The following is a 22,552-nucleotide window of genomic DNA, read 5'->3' on the forward strand; positions in this document are numbered from 1 at the left end:
TCCACTGTTGCTGATGTCGTCGGACGGTGGTGCTTCAACTGGAGTGCAGGTGAGGGCTGTCCATTCCCCTGCTGGTGGCGGTGAGCCTTCGGGTGGGTCTCCCCGTACCCTGAGGGCTCCTGCAGTACAGCCCCCCTGAGACCGACCTTCTTCGGCCTCGGCCCTAAGGAAGAGACGGCTGGATTCTACGTCCTCCTCGTCGGTACCGGGAAGCTCCGGTGACATGCTTCGTTTGAAAAAATCAAAGAAGCATCGACACCGGTCTCCTTCCCGCATCGGTACCGAGAGCTCTGGGTCGCCGAGGGAGTCGGCACCCAGTAGGCATCGGCACCGGGAGGACCACTCACCCTCTGTTCAGGAGGTGTCGATGCGCTCCACCTTGGACAGCCCGGAGCAGCCTCCACGCCCGGAACAGACTCTGACTTCGACGCCTGCATCGGCTTCCATGTCTTTCTCCACAGCCGCTCTGCACGAGAGTCTCCGGGCCGTTCTCCCGGAGATCCTGGGAGAGCTGTTGCGCCCTTCCCCTCCGGTACCGGGGGTGCTTGCACCACCAGTACCGTCGAGTGAGGCGCCGGCTGGCCCCTTGCCCGGGGTGAGGTCTCCGACATCGGTGCCGCTTGCGGTACCGACTGCAGCTGCCTCCCAGGAAGGCTCCCCGACGACGTCGGCGGAGGGAGCTTCGCCGGTGCTGGCGAGGGAGTCTACCTCTCGACGCTCCCACCGTGGCCGTGTTTCCATGGAGTCGAGTCGGGCACGGCTTCAGACACAAGTTCATGAACTTGTGTCTGATACCGATGGTGAGGCCTCGTGGGAGGAGGAGGAGGACATCAGATATTTCTCTGACGAGGAGTCTGATGGCCTTCCTTCTGATCCCACTCCCTCCCCTGAAAGGCAGCTTTCTCCTCCCAAGAGTCTGTCTTTTGCGGCCTTTGTCCGGGAGATGTCTACGGCCATCCCCTTCCCGGTGGTTGTGGAGGATGAGCCCAGGGCTGAAATGTTTGAGCTCTTGGACTATCCTTCTCCACCTAAGGAAGCGTCCACAGTACCCATGCATCATGTCCTAAAAAAGACATTGCTGGCGAACTGGACCAAGCCTTTAACTAATCCCCACATTCCCAAGAAGATCGAGTCCCAGTACCGGATCCATGGGGACCCAGAGCTGATGTGCACTCAGTTGCCTCACGACTCTGGTGTGGTGGATCTGGCCCTAAAGAAGGCTAAGAGTTCTAGGGAGCATGCTTCGGCGCCCCTGGGCAAGGACTCTAGAACCTTAGACTCCTTTGGGAGGAAGGCCTACCATTCTTCTATGCTCGTGGCCAAAATTCAGTCTTACCAGCTCTACACGAACATCCATATGCGGAACAATGTGCGGCAGTTGGCGGGCTTGGTGGACAAGCTCCCTCCTGAGCAAGCCAAGCCATTTCAGGAGGTGGTCAGGCAGCTGAAGGCGTGCAGAAAATTCCTGGCCAGAGGGGTATATGATACCTTTGATGTTGCGTCCAGGGCCGCTGCTCAAGGTGTGGTGATGCGCAGACTCTCATGGCTGCGTGCCTCCGACCTGGAGAATAGGATCCAGCAGTGGATTGCGGACTCCCCTTGCCGAGCGGACAACATTTTTGGAGAGAAAGTCGAACAGGTGGTAGAGCAGCTCCACCAGCGGGATACCGCTTTCGACAAGTTCTCCCGCCGGCAGCCTTCAGCATCTACCTCCTCAGGTAGACGTTTTTATGGGGGAAGGAAGACTGTTCCCTACTCTTCTGTAAGCGTAGATACAATCCTCCTTATCAACAGCCTGCGGCCCAGGCTAAGCCCCAGCGCGCTCGATCTCGTCAGCAGCGTGCGCCTCAGCCAGGCCCCACGGCTCCCCAGCAAAAGCAGGGGGCGAGCTTTTGACTGGCTCCAGCAGAGCATAGCCGACATGAACGTATCAGTGCCGGGCGATCTGCTGGTCGGGGGGAGGTTGAAAGTTTTTCACCAAAGGTGGCCTCTCATAACCTCCGACCGTTGGGTTCTTCAAATAGTCCGGCAAGGATACACCCTCAATTTGGCCTTGAAACCTCCAAATTGCCCACCGGGAGCTCAATCCTACAGCTTCCAGCACAAGCAGGTACTTGCAGAGGAACTCTCCGCCCTTCTCAGCGCCAATGCGGTCGAGCCCGTGCCATCCGGGCAAGAACGGCTGGGATTCTATTCCAGGTACTTTCTTGTGGAAAAGAAAACAGGGGTATGCGTCCCATCCTAGACCTAAGGGCCCTGAACAAATATCTAGTCAAGGAAAAGTTCAGGATGCTTTCCCTGGGCACCCTTCTTCCCATGATTCAGGAAAACGACTGGCTATGCTCTCTGGACTTGAAGGACGCCTACACGCACATCCCGATACTGCCAGCTCACAGGCAGTATCTGCGATTTCAGCTGGGCACACGTCACTTCCAGTACTGTGTGCTACCCTTTGGGCTCGCCTCTGCGCCCAGAGTGTTCACGAAGTGCCTGGCTGTAGTAGCAGCGGTGCTTCGCAGGCTGGGAGTACACGTGTTCCCCTATCTCGACGATTGGTGAAGAACATATCCGAGGCAGGAGCTCTACAGTCCATGCAGATGACTATTCGCCTCCTGGAGCTACTGGGGTTTGTGATAAATTATCCAAAGTCCCATCTTCTCCCAGTACAGAGACTCGAATTCATAGGAGCTCTGCTGGATTCTCGTAAGGCTCGTGCCTATCTCCCAGAGACGAGAGCCAACAACTTGTTGTCCCTCGTCTCGCGGGTGCAAGCATCCCAGCAGATCACAGCTCGGCAGATGTTGAGATTGTTGGGCCACATGGAGGGGCATAATCGACCAGAAACGCCTATCTCCATGGGCGTTTATCTCCGAGAACGGGTCCGTGAAGGGGCGGAGTGAACCGTATTTTCAAAAAAAATAGACGCCCATGTGTTATTCGCCAAGGTGTGAGCTGGGCGTTTTTGCTTTTCAGCGATAATGGAAAATGAAATCGCCCAGCTCAAAAACGAATAAATCCAAGGCATTTGTTCGTGGGAGGGGCCAGGATTCATAGTGCACTGGTCCCCCTCACATGCCAGGACACCAACCGGGCACCCTAGGGGGCACTTTTACAAAAACAAAAAAAAGGTAAAAGAGCTCCCAGGTGCATAGCACCCTTCCCTTGGGTGTTGAGCCCCCCAAATCCCCCTCAAAACCTACTGCCCACAAGTCTACACCATTACTATAGCCCTAAGAGGTGAAGGGGGGCACCTACATGTGGGTACAGTGAGTTTGGGGGGGTTGGACGACTAAGCATTAAGCAGCACAATTGTAACAGGTAGGGGGGGATGGGCCTGGGTCCACCTGCCTGACGTCCACTGCACCCCCTAACAACTGCTCCAGGGACCTGCATACTGCTGCTTGGGAGGAGGGTATGACATTTGAGGGTGAAAGTAAAAAGTTGTGAAACATCATTTTTTTGTGGTGGGAGGGGGTTAGTGACCACTGGGGGAGTCAGGGGAGGTCATCCCCGACTCCCTCTGGGGGTCATCTGGTCATTTAGGGCACTTTTTGGGGCCTTATTCGTGAAAAAACAGGGTCCAGGAAAAGTGCCCTAAATTCTAGCTACAAACGTATCCATTATCGGCGAAAGGCGCCCATCTCTGTTCGGGTGATAACCACGCCCCAGTTCCGCCTTCACCACGCCTCCGACACGCCCCCGTCAACTTTGTCCGCATCCGCGACGGAGTGCAGTTGAAAGCGTCCAAAGTTCGGCTTTCGATTATACCGCTTTATTTGTTTTTGTGAGAAAAACGCCCATCTCCCGATTTAGGTCGGAACTTGGGCGTTTTTCTCGTTCGATTATAAGCAGGATGGCCTCCACAGTTCATGTGACTCCCATGGCCCGCCTTCACATGCGATCTGTTCAATGGACCCTAGCTTCCCAGTGGTTTCAGGCTGCTGGGGATCTAGAAGACGTGATCCACCTGTCCACGAGTTTTCTCAAATCCCTGTATTGGTGGACGATTTGGTCCAATTTGACTCTGGGACGTCCTTTCCAAATTCCTCAGCCACAAAAAGTGCTGACTACGGATGTGTCTCTCCTGGGGTGGGGAGCTCATGTCGATGGGCTTCACACCCAGGGAAGCTGGTCCCTCCAGGAACGCGATCTGCAGATCAATCTCCTGGAGTTACGAGCGGTCTGGAACGCTCTGAAGGCTTTCAGAGATCGGCTGTCCCACCAAATTATCCAAATTCAGACAGACAACCAGGTTGCCATGTATTACATCAACAAGCAGGGGGGCACCGGATCTCGCCCCCTGTGTCAGGAAGCCGTCAGCATGTGGCTCTGGGCTCGTCGTCATGGCATGGTGCTCCAAGCCACATATCTGGCAGGCGTAAACAACAGTCTGGCCGACAGGTTGAGCAGGATCATGCAACCTCACGAGTGGTCGCTCAACTCCAGAGTAGTGCGCCAGATCTTCCAGGTGTGGGGCACCCCCTTGGTAGATCTCTTTGCATCTCGAGCCAACCACAAAGTCCCTCAGTTCTGTTCCAGAGTTCAGGCCCATGGCAGACTGGCATCGGATGCCTTCCTCCTGGACTGGGGGGAAGGTCTGCTGTATGCTTATCCTCCCATACCTCTGGTGGGGAAGACTTTGTTGAAACTCAAGCAAGACCGAGGCACCATGATTCTGATTGCTTCGTTTTGGCCGCGTCAGATCTGGTTCCCTCTTCTTCTGGAGTTGTCCTCCGAAGAACCGTGGAGATTGGAGTGTTTTCCGACCCTCATCACACAGGACGAAGGGGCGCTTCTGCATCCCAACCTCCGGTCTCTGGCTCTCACGGCCTGGATGTTGAGAGCGTAGACTTTGCCTCTTTGGGTCTGTCAGAGGGTGTCTCCCGTATCTTGCTTGCTTCCAGGAAAGATTCCACTAAGAGGAGGTACTTCTTTTTATGGAGGAGGTTTGCCGTCTGGTGTGACAGCAAGGCCCTAGATCCTCGCTCTTGTCCTACACAGACCCTGCTTGAATACCTTCTGCACTTGTCTGAGTCTGGTCTCAAGACCAACTCTGTAAGGGTTCACCTTAGTGCAATCAGTGCATACCATTACCGTGTGGAAGGTAAGCCGATCTCAGGATAGCCTTTAGTTGTTCGCTTCATGAGAGGTTTGCTTTTGTCAAAGCCCCCCGTCAAACCTCCTACAGTGTCATGGGATCTTAATGTCATTCTCACCCAGCTGATGAAACCTCCTTTTGAGCCACTGAACTCCTGCCATCTGAAGTATTTGACTTGGAAGGTCATTTTCTTGGTGGCAGTTACTTCAGCTCGTAGGGTCAGTGAGCTTCAGGCCCTGGTAGCCCAGGCCCCTTACACCAAATTTCATCATAACAGAGTAGTCCTCCGCACTCACCCTAAGTTCTTGCCGAAGGTAGTGTCGGAGTTCCATCTGAACCAGTCAATTGTCTTGCCAACATTCTTTCCCCGTCCTCATTCCTGCCCTGCTGAACGTCAGCTGCACACATTGGACTGCAAAAGAGCATTGGCCTTCTATCTGGAGCGGACACAGCCCAACAGACAGTCCGCCCAATTGTTTGTTTCTTTTGATCCCAACAGGAGGGGAGTGGCTGTGGGGAAACGCACCATATCCAATTGGCTAGCAGATTGCATTTCCTTCACTTACGCCCAGGCTGGGCTGGCTCTTGAGGGTCATGTCACGGCTCACAATGTCAGAGCCATGGCTGCGTCAGTGGCCCACTTGAAGTCAGCCACTATTGAAGAGATTTACAAAGCTGCGACGTGGTCATCTGTCCACACATTCACATCTCATTACTGCCTGCAGCAGGATACCTGACGCGACAGTCGGTTCGGGCAGTCAGTACTTCAGAATCTGTTCGGGGTTTAGAATCCAACTCCACCCCCCTAGGCCCATGTTTTATTCTGTTCCAGGCTACACCCTCAGTTAGTTGGATAAGTTGTTAGGTCAATCTCAGTTATGTCCTCGCCGTTGCGAGGCCCAGTTGACCATGTTTGTTGTTTTGAGTGAGCCTGGGGGCTAGGGATACCCCATCAGTGAGAACAAGCAGCCTGCTTGTCCTCGGAGAAAGCGAATGCTACATACCTGTAGAAGGTATTCTCCGAGGACAGCAGGCTGATTGTTCTTACAAACCCGCCAGCCTCCCCTTTGGAGTTGTGTCTTCCCTTGTCTTTGTCTTGCTACATATGGGACTGACGAACACGAGCCGGTTCGGACGGGAAGACGGCCGCGCATGCGCGGTGCGCATGGGCGCGCGAGGACTAGCAAAGGCCTTTGCTAGTAAAGTTTCCGATTGGAGGGGCTGCCGTGGACGTCACCCATCAGTGAGAACAATCAGCCTGCTGTCCTCGGAGAATACCTTTTACAGGTATGTAGCATTCACTATATCTAGAGAGGGAAATGTAACACGGTAAAACAATACATAAAAATTAGTCTGCTAAAAAAGCCTTAACAAAACAATGAGTTTTCAATAATTTTACAAAATGTTGTAAATTCCCACAACCTCACAAATAACTGGGAAGCTCATTCCAAAGAACAGATGCAGCCACAGAAAACGCATGGTTCCGATTCTCAACATAGTGGCATGTTGTGGCTGAAGGACAACACAAATTCTTTGCGTATTCAGAGAGCAAAGTATTTCTTGACATCTACAATTTCAATATTGTAATGAAGTAGTCAGGTACATCAGCATATAAACGCTGATGTCTCCAGTCTGTAAATTTCAAATCTAATCTCAGCTGTAATGTTTAGACTTTCTGTTTCTTCAAGTGCGTTCAAACTACCTTGCAGATGTGAAGCTATAGGATGTATGCTTTCAACCCTTGCAGACCAACGGGTGTCAGACATTCTATTCAATGACCCATTGATGTTTTTCCCATCTTTGAAAACTTGAGCTCATAGGGAATATAACTTTTTGACAACTCTGAAACATGTCATAGTGTGAGGACTGCTTTCTGCTGCATGGACTCCCTGGCAAGCACAGGGTGAAACTCAGCCTACTGTGAGCTTTAGCACCATTGTAAACTCTACTCATGTTGCCACCATTGTCAAACCCCTGCCACTTGGAAGTTGGAATTTTGTGTTTTCAGAAAACATCAATAATTAGATTTGCAATGTCTTGAGCAGTCTTTTTATTGCAGTCTACAAGCTCAAGAACTCTCTCTTTAATTTCATATAATCCAGTTTCCTCCTTCAAAAGAACGTATCTTAATATGAAAGTAGTTGTTCTGTCTGTGGAATCGGGAGTGGCATCAACACTGAGAGAATAATATTTTGCCGAATCTTTGTTCCTAACATGATCAGTACAGCAGTCTATGAACTCTTTCTATATGTCAGCTGATAGATGGTGAACTTGCATCCAAGAATGAGCTTCTTGTGATTCTTTCACTTTCCTGCAGTGATTTCCGAGAAGAGAATCATATCAACTTAACAACTCCAGAATGCCAAGGAACATTTCCATTATTTGGATCTCCAATTAAATGGCTGTCTCCTCTAAATGCCAGACTTCTCTCTGCATCAAATGCTTATATTTAGTGAAATAGCAGCCCTAGCTTATCCTTCATCAACCAGACTTTGTAATGCACTTTCAAATGACACTTGAGCCTCTGTTTCTTCTCTTAACCAGTACAGTTGTTGATGTACTTGCATCTGAGTATCATCTTTGTTATTATATCTGCTTGCAGCACATGTTTATTTCCTGAACCTTCTTTATTGCAAATGAAAATCCTAAGCTTTGAAGTGACTGCTGGCCCTTTCTAGCTTCTTTATTACGTTTTCCTTCGCTTGACATTTTTCAGATCCTGATTTATAATGCTAGCTCATCCTGATACAAAAGGACTACCTTTTTGGCACAATTTCGGACCCGAAATAAACTAGTTTGTAGACTAAATTAAGAGGAATTCAACTCAAAGTCTTCACAGAACACTATTGATAATTAATTTTTTTTCCCTTAAAACTAAGCACAGCACAGTATTTCACTCCGAAATCCAAAGACGAACTGAGCCTCAAAGGTCAGTGAAGTAACGACTTGACATAGCACTGGTGACAGTCAAGTCAACTAATAAAGCGGCCCTTTTACAAAGGCATGGTAGGGCTACAGCGCAGGTAGCACATGCTAAAACAGCACTACTGTGGGGCACACCCAGGCACCCTGTGGCAGTTTTGTATTTGCTGTGTGGCATTTCCCATGCCAGAAAATACTCTTGCAGGGGCAGATGTGTAGGTATGCCCGGCAGTAATCAGCCATCGCCAGGTGCTGTCCAATTGCTACTGCTACTACTACTATTTATCATTTCTGTAGCGTTACTAGATGTACGCAGCGCTGTACACTAAACATGTAAGAGACAGTCCCTGCTTGACAGAGCTTACAATTGAATCAAGACAGACAAAGAATCAAGACAGACAAAGAGGACAAATAAGGGCTAAGGTAATTAGTTAAGGTGAGAATGATAAAACAGATATGGGTACTAAACAAGTGAATAGGAGTTAAAAGCAGCCTCAGAAAGGTGGACTTTTAGTCTGGATTTGAAGACGGCCAAAGATAGAGCTTGATGTATTGACTCGGGAAGTCTATTCCAGGTGTATGGTGCAGCAAGATAAAAGGAACAGAGTCTAGAGTTGGCAGTGGAGCAGAAGGGTACAGATAAGAGAGATTTACCCAATGAACGGAGTTCTGGAGATGAGAGTTGGGAGAGATAAGAATAGAGAGGTACTGAGGAGCCGCAGAGTGAAGGAACTTGTAAGTCAATAAGAGGAGTTTGAACTGTATTCAGAAACGGATAGGGAGCCAATGAAGTTACTTGATGAGAGGGCTAATATGAGCATAGCACATGAGCCCTTACCGCCTTCTACAATTGGTGGCAGTAAGTGCTTAGGCAGTAAATTGTTGCATGCCAATATTTTTATTAGTGCATGGCCATTTATGACTTCCATTTAAAATAATGGAAATTCCATTTGCAGTAAAGAGTGGCCTTGGTGTGTGGCGATTTCACACTCCCACACTTCCGCAGGCCACTTTTTACCACAGCTTAGTAAAAGGATCCCAAAATAATCAAATACAAACTACCGTGACATGCTAAAAGATGGATGCAGTAGAACGGCCGTGATTCCAAGAAAGTTAAAGGCAAACAGAAAAAAAAAAGCAAATCATATAAATTCCCCTGCTCTGATAAGAAACTGCATGGACTACCTGGATTTCAGTACTATTATTTCATTTGTCCTTGCGAAGGACTACTAATCCTGCAATGAAACCCTTTTATTGAATCTCATTTTACTATGAACCATTCAGAAACAATATTGTCAACTATCCAGATGTTTTGTCACTTGGTGCCCTCAAAAAGGTTGTAGCATTTTTTGTTTACTGTGTTGGTGGTGCTTCATTTGGTTGTCGGCTGGGCACCCCTTGGAGGCTGGGCCCAGGGAATATTCCCCTCCCCTTCACCCGTGGGCCTGATGGTGCTGTCTATACTTTTCCCTAGAGATGTGGAATCCATATCTGAATTGTAGACTTATCAAAGCCAATCCTTCCCCCTACTCTAACCATTCCCCCTTCACATCTTCACTTATTCAGCATCCGCATGTGTAGAATAGCCCCTTTCCACAATGGCATTTCCACATGTATTCCAATCTATATGTGTAAATGCTGCTGTTTACATGTGGGGTTGCTTCTAAAGTTATCCTCTTTGGATGTGACAATGCCTGCTATGCTGTCACAGGATTTGAAAATTCAATAAAAATGTCTTGAATTACAATAGTAGGTCAAATTTGGAGCTATAGCATTGAATGCTGGAAACTTTACTTTTCTACTGTGAAATTGATTATCAAAAATGCAGACCTGCACTGTTTTCTTTTTATTGTTCCAGATGATGCACTTTGAACAGGTGATAACCTTAGAAACAAACAGGTTGATATTTAAAGCAAGTTATATGTTCACTGGCAATTGGTGATCATTTAGGGGCCCTTTTATTAAGAAGCGCCTAAAAGTGTCCTGTGCTGGTGTAGGCATGTGTTTTGGACACGTGCAGGTCATTTTTTCAGTGTGCCTGGAAAAAAGGCTCTTTTTTGTGGCTGAAAATGGACGTACTGCAAAATTAAAACCAGCGTGCGAACATTTTTTGCCTGAGACCTTACCATCACCCATTGACTTACTGGTAAGGTCTCACGCGCTAACCGGGCGGTAAGTGGCCAGTGTGCATAAACTGCCAATTACCGCCGGGTAAGTGCCATGCGGTAGAAAATAGAAAATATTTTCTACCGTGTGTTTTGGACGCGTGTCAAAAATGGACTCACAGCCAAGGGCAAGCGGTAGCTGGGTGGTAGTTCCAATTTGGCATGCGTTGGACGCACATAGGTACCTACACGCCTTAGTAAAAGGCCCCTTAGTTTGCCTATCTGTGTATTTATTTTCAGAAAATAAATGGATAATATCAGACCATTTAAATTGCTACTCTCTATATATTTATACTGGGTTTGAGGTGGTGCAAGAGTGGGCCGCTAAGGGCTAGATTCTATATATGATGCCTAAAACATCATCACCAAAACGAAATACGCCTCATGCGTATTCTATAAAGCACACTTTAGGTATATTTTATAGACTAAGCCTAAATTTCCACGTGGTTTATAGAATATGCCGAGCACCCATCTGCGAGTCTAAATTTAGTTGCAGGCAGTTACGCCAAGTAAATACAGAGACCTAAATTATACGTGGACCAGGTGTATTCTATAACCATGCACATAGATTTTAGAAATACCCACGACCCGTCCATTCCACGCCCCCACTATGTGACTTACAATTTACATGCGTCACGTTATAGAAATAGACAGTTCTGCACATAAATTCTAATTAATGCCAATTATTGTCAATAATTGCTTGTTAATTGGAAATTATCAGTGCTGATTGCCTTGTTAACTAATTAAGTTGCATGTGCAAATCCAAAATACGACTGGATTTGTGCATGCAACTTAAGTCATGCTATATAGAATTCTGGGATAAAAGGATAATCTATATGCTTATTTTAGCCCTAATGTAAAATGTATAGCTTATTCATATTGGAGTGTGAAGGAGTGGATGGTATAGGAAAGAGCCCTCCCTCACTGATGATACAGTTCAGCCACCTTGCAGCAGGTGGCACTAGTCTTCCGAGGCTGAGGCTGAGTCTGAGTCTGAGTCAGAGGGGTGGGATGTTAAATGCCTTGAGTCAGTGAGAGAGGGGTAGGCCCTGGTACAAAGGCCTTCAGAGGAAAGAAGCCACTCTGTAGTGTAAGGGTGCCCTAGCTGATGTGTAAGTAAGCTACCAGAACCTGGATGAGGTAAGCCACTTTTGCTATTGGACTAGACTTGTAAGCATTGTTTGAAGTCTGGCTGGAGCCAGACCTGGAACTAAGAGAAGAACGGAGAACTTATAGCTGTGTTTAGGGCGAGGCAGTACACCAGCCACAGACTGTTTGAGCCTGCCGCCAGAGGCTTAATACTGTGTTTACTGAACCACAGAGGTTTTTGCTTATGTTCCTGGCCTTTGAAGTAACAGGTTTCAGGGCTTAGATAATAAACCAGTTATTTTCTCATTTACATACTGTGTCTGGCTTGGTTAATTTGCAAATCCACCCACAACCCTCAATCGGGGTATCACATGGAGGTAATTTCATAAAGATCTTTGCACCTATATGCCACTAGTATAAAAAGCTTTTTATAAAATTATCTTGTGTAAAAGTACCAGTGGTGCGATTAGGCATGTTCATGTATACGACTTTAGAGTAGGCTTTCTCAGGGGAGGAGTAATGCAAAGAGTGGGCAGTCATTATTTATGTATGTACTTTACACAATAACTTTTATTCCTATTTCCAAACAGGCATAAGTGTCCATGACTTAAATCTAGCCACTGTTCCTAAAGGATTTGTGCTAGTATTTCATAAAGACACATAGCAGTGACAATGAGTGATGGTCAGGAATGAGCATGGCTATAGCCTGGAGCATGCCTGAAACTCCCATTACCTTTGCCCTGACTGAGTTTCCACACTGCTGCAAGAATATCCTGAATTCAGAAGAAATACAAAGGCTCAGAAACAGTATGAATGGACTGTAAAAATTGGTGGAGGATGAACTGTAACTGGCACACGGTTATCCAAAGGGTGTACCTGCAATATATCTTGTAGTTTCTTAGAAGTATTTTCATGAATCAGAAATAATGAACCACATATCCAAGGTATAAACACAGCTGCAAGATATCTAGATTAGACAAATGAATCAGCACTATTGTTTAGGAAAGAAATTTGCTTATGAAACATTATAATAAACTCTAGAGTAGGTAGTATCATATGCATCAATAGACAATATAGAAGTAATCAATAATTAGAATTACAATTATAGCAATGTGTGAATATGGCATCAAGGAGAGAAAATGATGTGGAAAGAAGAAGGAAAACATTAGCAACTGATAAAATCTGTGAGACAGGACTTGGGAGAAAAACAGTATCAGACTAACCATCAATTGTATGTTGTATCTGCTGCGATACAAATATCGCAGGATTTGGGCGCGCACCAATCCATTTTTTAGCGCACCTATATAAAAGGCCTTTTAAAACTTTTTGCCAAAAATGGACGTGCAGCAAAATGAAAATTGCCCCGCGTCCATTTTGGGCTGAGACCTTACTCCCAGCCATTGACCTAGTGGTAAAGACTCATGCGGTAACCGGGCGGTAATGACCTATGTGCGCCAAATGCCACTTGGTGCGTGTCCGTTACGTGCTCCCGAAAATAAAACATATTTTTCAGACGTGCGTGTTGGATGCGCGTCAAAAATGAAACTACCACAAAAGCCATGTGGTAGTCAGGTGGTAACTCCATTTTGGTGCGCGTTGGGCACGTAGACGCTTATGCGGCTTAGTAAAAGGGCCCCTTGGTGAGGCAAAGCAAACATTTTCTTGTGGGGGTTCAGAAAGCTGTTTGACTGGGTATATAGAAAAAGTTAAACACCTTGTTCTTATTAGTTTGTCTTTACTACTACTACTACTACTACTACTCATGATTTCTTTATTGCCTGAGAGCACTCTGCTCCTATTTGTAAAATTTTCACAGGGTCCAAGTTTCCTAAGCTGTATTCTGTGATAAATGGTAGGAGCAAGCAATAGTCAGGGTGCATAGGCTTGCTAGGATTCTGATTGCTGACAGTATTATTTTATGGATGAGTGGTGAAAATCTGAGAAAGAGCAGTGGAACAATGGTCGTGCTGATAGTGGGGGTATTAGAGGGAGAGTGGGAGGGAGAACAAGAGAATACTGAGGTTGTGGAGGAAGGGGAGGGAGGGCAGAGTCCAATGTTAAACCACAGTAAATAGAGGGAGAAAGAGAACAGGAAAGGACAAGAAGGGGTGTCAAAATCATAAGAGACACTGGGAAACACAACAGAGCCTATCAACAATACAAGTGGAAAATGATAAGGAGACTGGATAAAGTTCCAACTGTACTGAGCCAAGGTCACATTTGAGGATGGACAAGTACAGCCAAAGGCAGAACGGCAAGATTTAGGAACTCGTTGTACATCATGTTTCAAAATAATAAGACCCCTTTTATTTTCTCTGTAACAAATGATTGGGTGTACAATGATAAATCTTTGCTCACAAATAGTCCTATCATAGAGCTATAAAATGATCATGCAACAAATATGTAGTGTGATAAAGATTCTTTGATGATGTAGTTATCACATCAATATTTACAGTTGGCCAGAAGATAAGCATATAATAAAAGTTCTATGACAAATGAAATATTATGGGGCGAAAAAAATTTCTTTAAAATGTTTTCTGAAAAACAGTGGTCAGTTTGTGGACTAAAGAATCTTATTTGCAAAACTGATATTATCAGAAATTTCAAATGCTGTCCCGATAGAGGTTGATCCTGAAGCACACGCAATAAATCTCATTGTTCAAGTTCAAGATCTGGTATGAAGTCAGGAGGACACACCATAGATCTACTCCATGCAAAGACATTTCAAATTTGCACTTTAATCTGTCAGTGCAAATAACTTAAATTTGGCAAATTTTGCATGTGAATTGATTTTGAGCATAATGGGCTGGATTCTATAAATGCCAATCAAATATGGCACAAGAAAAGATCAGCTCTAATCGCAATTTTATAAAGGGTGCACCCTTTATAGAATCACGCTTAGCGCTCATTCCCGCACCCTAACTTTGGATACCTGCTGAAACCTGGTGTAAATGCTGGCACCCAAGTTGCATTTTTCTAGGATAAGCAGCATAAAGTGTATTGTACTGTTTTGGGATTTTGCCAGGTATTTGTGACCTAGATTGGCTGTTGGAAGTAGGATACTGGGCTTGATGGGCCTTCAGTCTGTCCCAGTACGGCAACACTTATATTGTTATGGAAGCGCTGACCCATTATTCAGTAACATTGCGTGCAACCTTTTTGGAACACCACGACATGCCCATGCCTCTCTCATGGCTGTACCCCTTTTTGAGATACACACTATGGGATGTAGATGCCCAGAGTTATAGACTAGCATGCAGTGAGATGCACGTGCAAATCCAAATCAGTGCCAATTAAAGTCAATAATTGGTTGTTAGCACTCAATTGTTGATGGTTCAGAGCTTGTTAGCCAATCAAGTTGTGCACGCATCTCAGGAGTGCACCAAATTTGGGTGCCCAAATCTGGGTGCCATATATAGAATCTGGGGGAATGTTCTTAGCATTTACATAAAGACCATGGTTATGAGGAACACGATAGCAACAGGAGTGATCAGCTCAAGAGGGGTGCCAAGGGCTATCATGCAAATTAAACATCAGCATCAAGACTGCAAGTATAATATCACAGAAATGATTATCATGATAACTTGTATATCATAGCAGGGCAGGAGGCAGCACTCCTTAATCTTAATGGCTGACCAGATAGAAGGAAAACCTATATACCAACATGGGACCAGAAGCCATACATACCTGCATAAGGAGGCAGCAGGTGAGTAACCTATAATCCCAGAACAAAGTCCAGCCTTCAAAAAATGTCCATCAAAAATTAGGTGGTTAGCTTTCTGGAAGAGTAGCCTAGTGGTTAGTGCAGTGGACTTTGATCCTGCAGAACTGGGATCAATTCCCACTGCAGCTCCTTGTGAGTCTGGGCAAGTCACTTAACCCTCCGTTGCCCCAGGTACAAATAAGTGCCTGTATATACTATCTTTGAATGTAGTTGCAAAAACCACAGAAAAGGTGGTATATCAGTTCCCTTTGGATTGTCATTTTGCTTATTGGAAGGTGAGATTGGAACTAATAACCAGGATGATAATAGGTAAGGGTAAACTGAATACACAGCAGGGGAAACAACCTTGGAAAGGGGTTGGAGAAAGTGGTACGCATGTTAAACTACACCTCTACTTACCTGCTTTTTCTTACCAGTAACACTGTTATTCAGAGCACTTGAAGATTGGAAGGTGGCCAGGGGTGATCTGGGAAATTATAGACCAGTAAGCCTTACATCAGTGCCAGGCAAAATTATAGAAACTGTTATAAAGGACAAAATTACTGAACATATAGACAAACATGATTTAATGGATTTAGCCAAGGGAAGTATTGCCTCACTAATTTGCTATTTTTTTTTTTAAGGCATGGAGAAAAACGGTAAGCTGGTTGATGTAGTGTATCTAGATTTTCAGAAAGCTTTTGACAAAGTCCCTCATAAGAGACTCCTGAAAAAATTAAAAAGCCGTGGGATAGGAGGCAATGATCTGTTGTGGATTGGGAGCTGGTTAAAATATAGAAAACAGCAACGTATAATTAAACTCTGGAATTCATTGCCACAGAATGTTAAAGGCGGTTAGCTTAGAAGGGTTTAAAAAAGGTCTGAACGCCTTCCTAAAGGAAAAGTCCACAGACCGTTATTAAATTGACTTGGGGAAAATCCACTGCTTATTTCTGGGATAAGCAGCATAAAATGTATTGAACTTTTTTGGGATCTTGCCAGGTATTTGTGACCTGGATTGGCCACTGTTGGAAACAAGATGCTGGGCTTGATGGACCTTTGGTCTGTCCCAGTGTGGCAATACTTTTGTACTTATGGAAAATTTGGGTATAAACAGGCACCAAAAGGAATGTTAGAAAATACATGGAGGAGAATTTGAACCTACCTGTTGATACCCTGACGCATTGGGCTTATTATAGTTCTTCACCCCCATGTTTAAATGCCTTGACTGTTTCATATATTCCTGGGAGAATATTGCACTCGATGTCACAATGTAGATTGGGGTGCCCAGGCTTGTGGAAGCTCATTGGGCATAATCATGAACAAGCACCTTTTCTTGGGCCACCCCGATGATGTGGAATTGACTGCAGTTTATATTAGTGGTGCTACTGAATCTTTGCCTGAATTTAAAAAGTGACTGAAGACTTATTTCTTTCAGCAGAGAGCCAGGTAAAAGGCGAGTGAAATGAGATTGAGAGTGGTTGTTTTTATCTTAATTTTGTGTTATGTGTTTGTGTGTTGTGGTTTGATTGGGGTGTGCTTGGTTAGGTCTTTCCTATATCTAATGGAGTTTCTTTTGTTTAATTATTTTAGAATATTTATGATTGTAAGCCACCTATACTATATACGGTTTGGCAATATATAAAGTTCTTAATATACAATTTGTGTTTTCCTTGCACTAAAACTCATACTAGTTATGTGGCAAACTAGAGGTTACTTTTATCTGGCAGTTTGGATGTCCATAATCATTTGGTCTTCCCAAGAAATGTTTGTATTTTGGCTACTTTGGTTGCAAGACTTGCCAATGAGTTTGACCGTGATTTGGTGTTAAGATTATACTTCAAAAATAGGCTCATTTTAATTTATAATACATCTGTATCTGTATTTCCTAATGTAGGTAGGGCTACTCAGAGGACGAAGCAATTTCTGATTATGAGGCCCAGAGTTCTCCAGAATGGGGTGTCATTTCTTTAAAATTCCCTTGTAAATTCCTTGTTAAAATATAAGAACATAAATGTTTGTTTGTTTGTTTGTTTTTGTAATCCATCTCAGCTGGTAATTTTCCTAAGGATAAATACCCCGTGTCTTCTCCAAACAGCACAACCTTTCCATTATGAATACTGGATACATCAGTAGTTATCTTTTTCTTAATAAATATGATTTCTAGAGGGGAACTTTGCTGGTTACCTTTTGTGTTTTGAGTTTGATAAGGAATCAGTGTTGAGACTTTACTTTTGTCAACAATATAGTGAATTTTTGGGTCAGCATGTTTGGATTTTCCCAGATGTTTGAAAGCAGACACAAGAAAGATGTAAAACCTTTCTTCAGTGGAAGCAAGAAATATTATTCGTGGGTGGATCATTCTCTTGTTAAGTGCCTCATAAAATTTGAGGGTCCTAGTTATTTTGTTTTGGGGATCCATATCAGCAGAGATTACTTCTGGAAAAATGTTTCTGTACATGCTTCTGGATGAGACTAATCCCAGCATTTGTAGATTACAGCTGTGACATATATAGTTCCATATATGACTATTTTCTTTTATTTCTTAGTTTTTACTTTTCAAGATTATCTTCTGTCCCTTTTTTTTTAATTCGGGACTTGTTAGCATTGTCAATCTGTTCTGTTTTCTTGTGTGAAAGTTTTTCTCATTATTTTGGTTATTGGGATTGTGCAGTGCTTAATTGCTGTACAGAGACTATGCTCTTTGCAGTGTTATAATGATTAAAATAAGAAAAAGTAATAAAATTAATATTTATTCTTTATAATTCCTCTTGTAAGTTTCTCTGTCCCTCTCCTAATAGTATGGACTTTGGTTACAGGTTTTGTATGAGAAATTTCTTTGTTTAATTTTATTTTTTCTGATATAGATTATGAATTTGCTTTACCTTTCCTGTATTTCTTATCAAGTGTATACTTATTATATAATTCTAAAATTCACCAAAAAAGGAAAGAGACAGATCTGGCCTAGTGGTTAGGATGGTGGACTTTGGTCCTGGGGAACTGAGGAACTGAGTTTGATTCCCACTTCAGGTACAGGCAGCTCCTTGTAACTCTGGGCAAGTCACTTAACCCTCCTTTGCCCCAGGTACAAATAAGTACCTGTATACAATATGTAAGCCGCATTGAGCCTGCCATGAGTGGGAAAGCGTGGGGTACAAATGTAACAAAACTAATGGTTCTCAACCCAATCCTTGGGACACATCTAGCCAGTCACATTTTCACAATACCCATAACAAATAGGCATGAGACAGATTTGCACATAATTTGGGTACCAAAATCAGTGCTCAATGCTATTCTGTAACAGGTGCTCATCTATGAGTGTCCATTATAAAATTGCATTGAGCACCAGTTTTTTTTTTCAGCAGCAATTTTTAAGCACCATTTACTGAATCTGGCCCATTGTGAATATCCTGAAAATCTGACTGGCTGGGGAGCCCCCAGGACAGGTTTGGGAACCACTGCCATAGGCACTGTAATGTGCTAGATGGGGCTTCTTAGGTCCAGGTCAACTCTAATAAAAAAAAATAGCTCTGTAGCAGGGCATATGCCAGCGACTCAATGCTGTATTCTATCAGATCCAGTCCTGAATCCTGCATAATGATCCGGACAGGCTAGGACAGCAAAATAGCTTGAAGGATCTTTTGGCAGACCAAATATGGCTGCCCAAACTTGTCTGGATAGTTTTTTGGGGTACTCTGGGTACTGGTACTGAATATCAGCAGTACCCAGACAACTTCTGGTGGCTGCTGTATACCCGGATAGTCAGTGCTAGTATACAGGTACTTCCTGGCACTCAATACCTGGGTAAAACTTTAAATGCAGTGGTCAGTGATTTAAAGTAATTTCAGTATTAGAGAGAAAGTGTTGTATACAACTGAGGGATTTATTTTTGTAAGATACCTAGCTTTAATTCAGCTATTAAAGGAATTGCTTTTTGCAATGATACAGAACTTATTTTTTGGACTGGTGTTCTCAATCCTCAATCTAGCCCAGATTATTTTATGTTATAAATCCAACATCTAGGGGTAAATTGTAATGAGCTGGCCATTTGCCTAGATTTTCAGTGGCCTACCACATTGCTGGGGTGGTCCAAGGATTTACCCAGTTAGCAGAGATATGGTAAGTACCCAGATAAAAATAAGGAGAGCAAAAAGACTATTCTAACTTTATCAAGGCACTTATCCGGGTACTGGTCTGAATTTTGTTGGCATCTGGATAAGCTCCAGCAGCCAGTCATAACCCAGATGTTAAATGTTGGTACCCAGATTAGACCCAGCATTGAATATCTGGGTCAAATTCAGCCCACGGTGGTCAGTACCTTCAGATTTTCTGACCACCATGGGCTGAATATCAAGGGGGGGGGGGGGGGGGGCTAGTTTTTAAACCTTCTTTCACTTTGCATATATCTTTATTAACAAGCTTGATGTACCACTAATTGTTAGCAAATATTAAGGGGTCCTTTTACAAAGCTGTAGTAAAAGGTGGCCTTAATTTTTTACTGCTGACGGAAAATGGCCGAGTTTCCATTTTCTAAATTAATGGCCACATGCTTATCTTGGCATTAGCCCGCGGACATTACCAAAAATTTGCAAGTGAGCCCTTACTGCCATCTATTTCGCAGGTGGTAAAAGCTCACGAACTAATCTCGCACTAATCAGATACCCCCAAATTCTATAAGTGTCACTCAAAATTGCACGTGTAAATTTGCACAACCAATTTCATTGAATGATGCGCTACTTAGAGCCAATAATTGGGTGAACAATCAATTATTGGTGATAATTGGCAATATTTAGAATTTATGTGCTCATATTCTTAGGCGCTTTTCTATAAAGATGCACAGGTAAATTTTTTAGCACACTAGTGAAAAGGGGGTGTGGCCACAGGAGGGGCATGGGTGGGTCAGGGCATTCACTAAAGATGCGTGCAGTAATTGAGAATATGGGAAATCTGCTCCTAATTTAGGCATGAGGATTTACACCAGGTTTCAGTTGGTGTAAATCCTTGCAATGCAAATTGGGCATGGATCTTGCCACTGAGTGCTGCTCTATAAATGACGCTGAACTCAGAGCACCGTTTATAGAATAATGCTTAGCACTCATTTTTTTGTTGCCAAGATGTGAGCGACATTTACTGAATTTTGTCCTTGCATGCAGCATTGTAGATGTACTGAGGGCCCCTTTAACCAACTGTGGAAAAAGGGGCTTTGCGGTAGTGTCAGCATGTTGATTTGCCACATTCCGAGGCCCCTCTTACCACAGTGGAGGAAAAGCCTGAAAAAAGAAATGGCTGTGCAGTAAGGAAACACTTGCCTCATGACCATTTCTGGGGAAGCCCTTACCGCCACCCATTGAGGTGGCAGTAAGGGCTCCCATGCTAACCCAGTGATAACCACCCCTGGCGGTAAAAAATGATGGATAATTTTTGGGCCTGCCAGAAATGGTGCATGCTGGGGGCAGAACTACCACCAGTGTCTGCGTTAGGCTGGTGATAGTTCCGACTTGCCGTGTAGCAAACCTTAAGTAATAGGGCCCGTAACTGATTAGCACAGAAATGCCCCCTTCCAGAAAAATGAAAAAATATTTTTTAACACGTGATTTATGTGCTTACCACGAGATGCCTCAGTAAAAGACACCCTTAGTAAAAGGTGCCCTAAGTGGTTTACAAATTAAAGCAAATATATGTAATAATCTGTTATATATGTTCATTTGCTTTGCCAACAACTACGTTATACGTTTTAGACGAAAACTGGAATCTGAAATAGAAATGCTCCTTGAGGAACAAAGCACAGAATGCCAGTTTTTTTCGGACATGAAGTACTTTGGTGAGAACTGATGCCATTATTTTAAGCAATATTTTTACCAGTAATTTTCTAAATTTAGAACTTTTCAACTGGTAATATTCTCAAACATTTCAGTAGATGTATATAAACAATAATATAATATACATATCATTGTTTATAATAAAGCTTTCTTTGCTTGAAATTAGAACAACAGTTGTCAGTGGAGCGAGAAACACATAAAACCAATACTGTACATCGCATCTGGCAGCTAAGGGAGGATTTGAAACACAGGCTATTTGAACTGCAATATCATTCCCAACATCAGCTCCAAGTGAAACATAAGTTTAATCCAGCCAGTATAGTAAAACAGGTTAGTAATGTAATCTTCTTTTTAAAAATACATTATGCATTATTTTTATACTTCTAATTTTGTTTTATTATTTTAATTGAAGACAAAAATTACTACAATAGTGACCTCTTTTGTGAGTAATCTGAGACTTCCCATTTTTATCATTTCATCTAAATCAGGATTGTGTTGCTGCCAGCATTTCTGGACTGGAGGCAGCCAAATTCAGCTAGGAAGCTTCATAAAATAGATTTCTGCAGATCTCTGCTCTGTTATTTGGAAGTGACCAAGGGTCAGGTGGCCTCTAAATCCTATGTAGTATGCTGGATTAAAGTGGCTGTTGAGGTGATTTATATAATCCTCAGGAAAATGGTCCCAGGAGGGCCTGAAGGCCCATTCCACCCAGGCACAGAAGACGTTTGAGGGCAGAAAGGAAGAGATAGTGTTTGCTGTGGATGGGCAGACTGGATGGGCCATTTGGCTGTTATCTGCCATCATATTTCTCTGTTTCTGTTTCTCTGTATAGCTCAATATATCTTTTGTATAAAATGACACGTTTTAAAGATTTGAATTAGGTCCTGTGGCATTCATAACTAACAAGTATGGGGTTCTTTTACTAAGTTGGGGTAAAAAGGGCCCTGTATTAGCGGTGGGGGCTGTTTTTGCCAAGCACTGCAGCCTTTTCTATCACAGTAGGTAAAAAAGCCTGAAAATAGCCATGGCCATGCAATAAGATTGCTCTTACTGCATGGTCACTGAGGTGGCGGTAAGGGCTCCCACACTAACCCAGAGGTAACCGGGTAGCGTGCGGTACTGCCCGATTACTGCTGGGTTAGCACCGTGCTAGGAATTACCTCCCTCTTTTCCCTAGCACAGGAAATGGGTGGAACTACCACTGGTGCCCGCGTTGGGCCGGCTGTAGTTCCAGATTAGCGTGCAGTAGGCCCACATTCGGTTTACTGCCACTTTGCGAAAGGGCTCCTATATGACTGATTCACACCCTGCATAGAAATATTTTATCTTGGCCGTCTTCAGAGTGGCTAAATGTGTGTACAGACTATCATGGGGAAGGCAATTTTCAAAGCCATTTCATGGAGAAAAAAAAGCATGGGTGAGGGGAGGGAGGGAGGGAATAGGAGCTTCGAAAATTACCCATTTCAAATGAAGCAAAATTACGCATATTTTACAGCATGGGTAATTTTACCCTCAGTGTGGGAAAATTATACATGTTCTATAATCTTGGTAGTCTTGCACTCATTTTTCAATGGTGTTTCAGTGGCAGGGAGAGGGCAGGCTACTCAACAACATGCAGAGTTTTTGTATAATTAAAACTATGCACATTGTCTCTGATGGAGAAAAGGTCCTTAGCATAAGCAGGCACAAATCTCAGTGGTTGAGTTTTCCTGAGACAATAATCAAAACTAAACTATATGTGTAGTTTTGCTTTAAT

General features: G+C 44.1%; 1 protein-coding gene across 1 annotated transcript in view; it reads left to right on the plus strand.

Moving 5' to 3' along the window:
• CCDC148 (coiled-coil domain containing 148) overlaps nucleotides 1-22,552 on the plus strand; it is a 314,748-nt gene that overhangs the window by 111,302 nt on the left and 180,894 nt on the right. Inside the window, 2 exon segments of the mRNA XM_030210638.1 lie at nucleotides 20,716-20,798; nucleotides 20,963-21,126. Coding sequence (XP_030066498.1) covers nucleotides 20,716-20,798; nucleotides 20,963-21,126 — 247 coding nt within the window.

Source organism: Microcaecilia unicolor, chromosome 7 (assembly GCF_901765095.1).
Source record: "Microcaecilia unicolor chromosome 7, aMicUni1.1, whole genome shotgun sequence".
NCBI classification, from domain to species: Eukaryota; Metazoa; Chordata; class Amphibia; order Gymnophiona; family Siphonopidae; genus Microcaecilia; species Microcaecilia unicolor.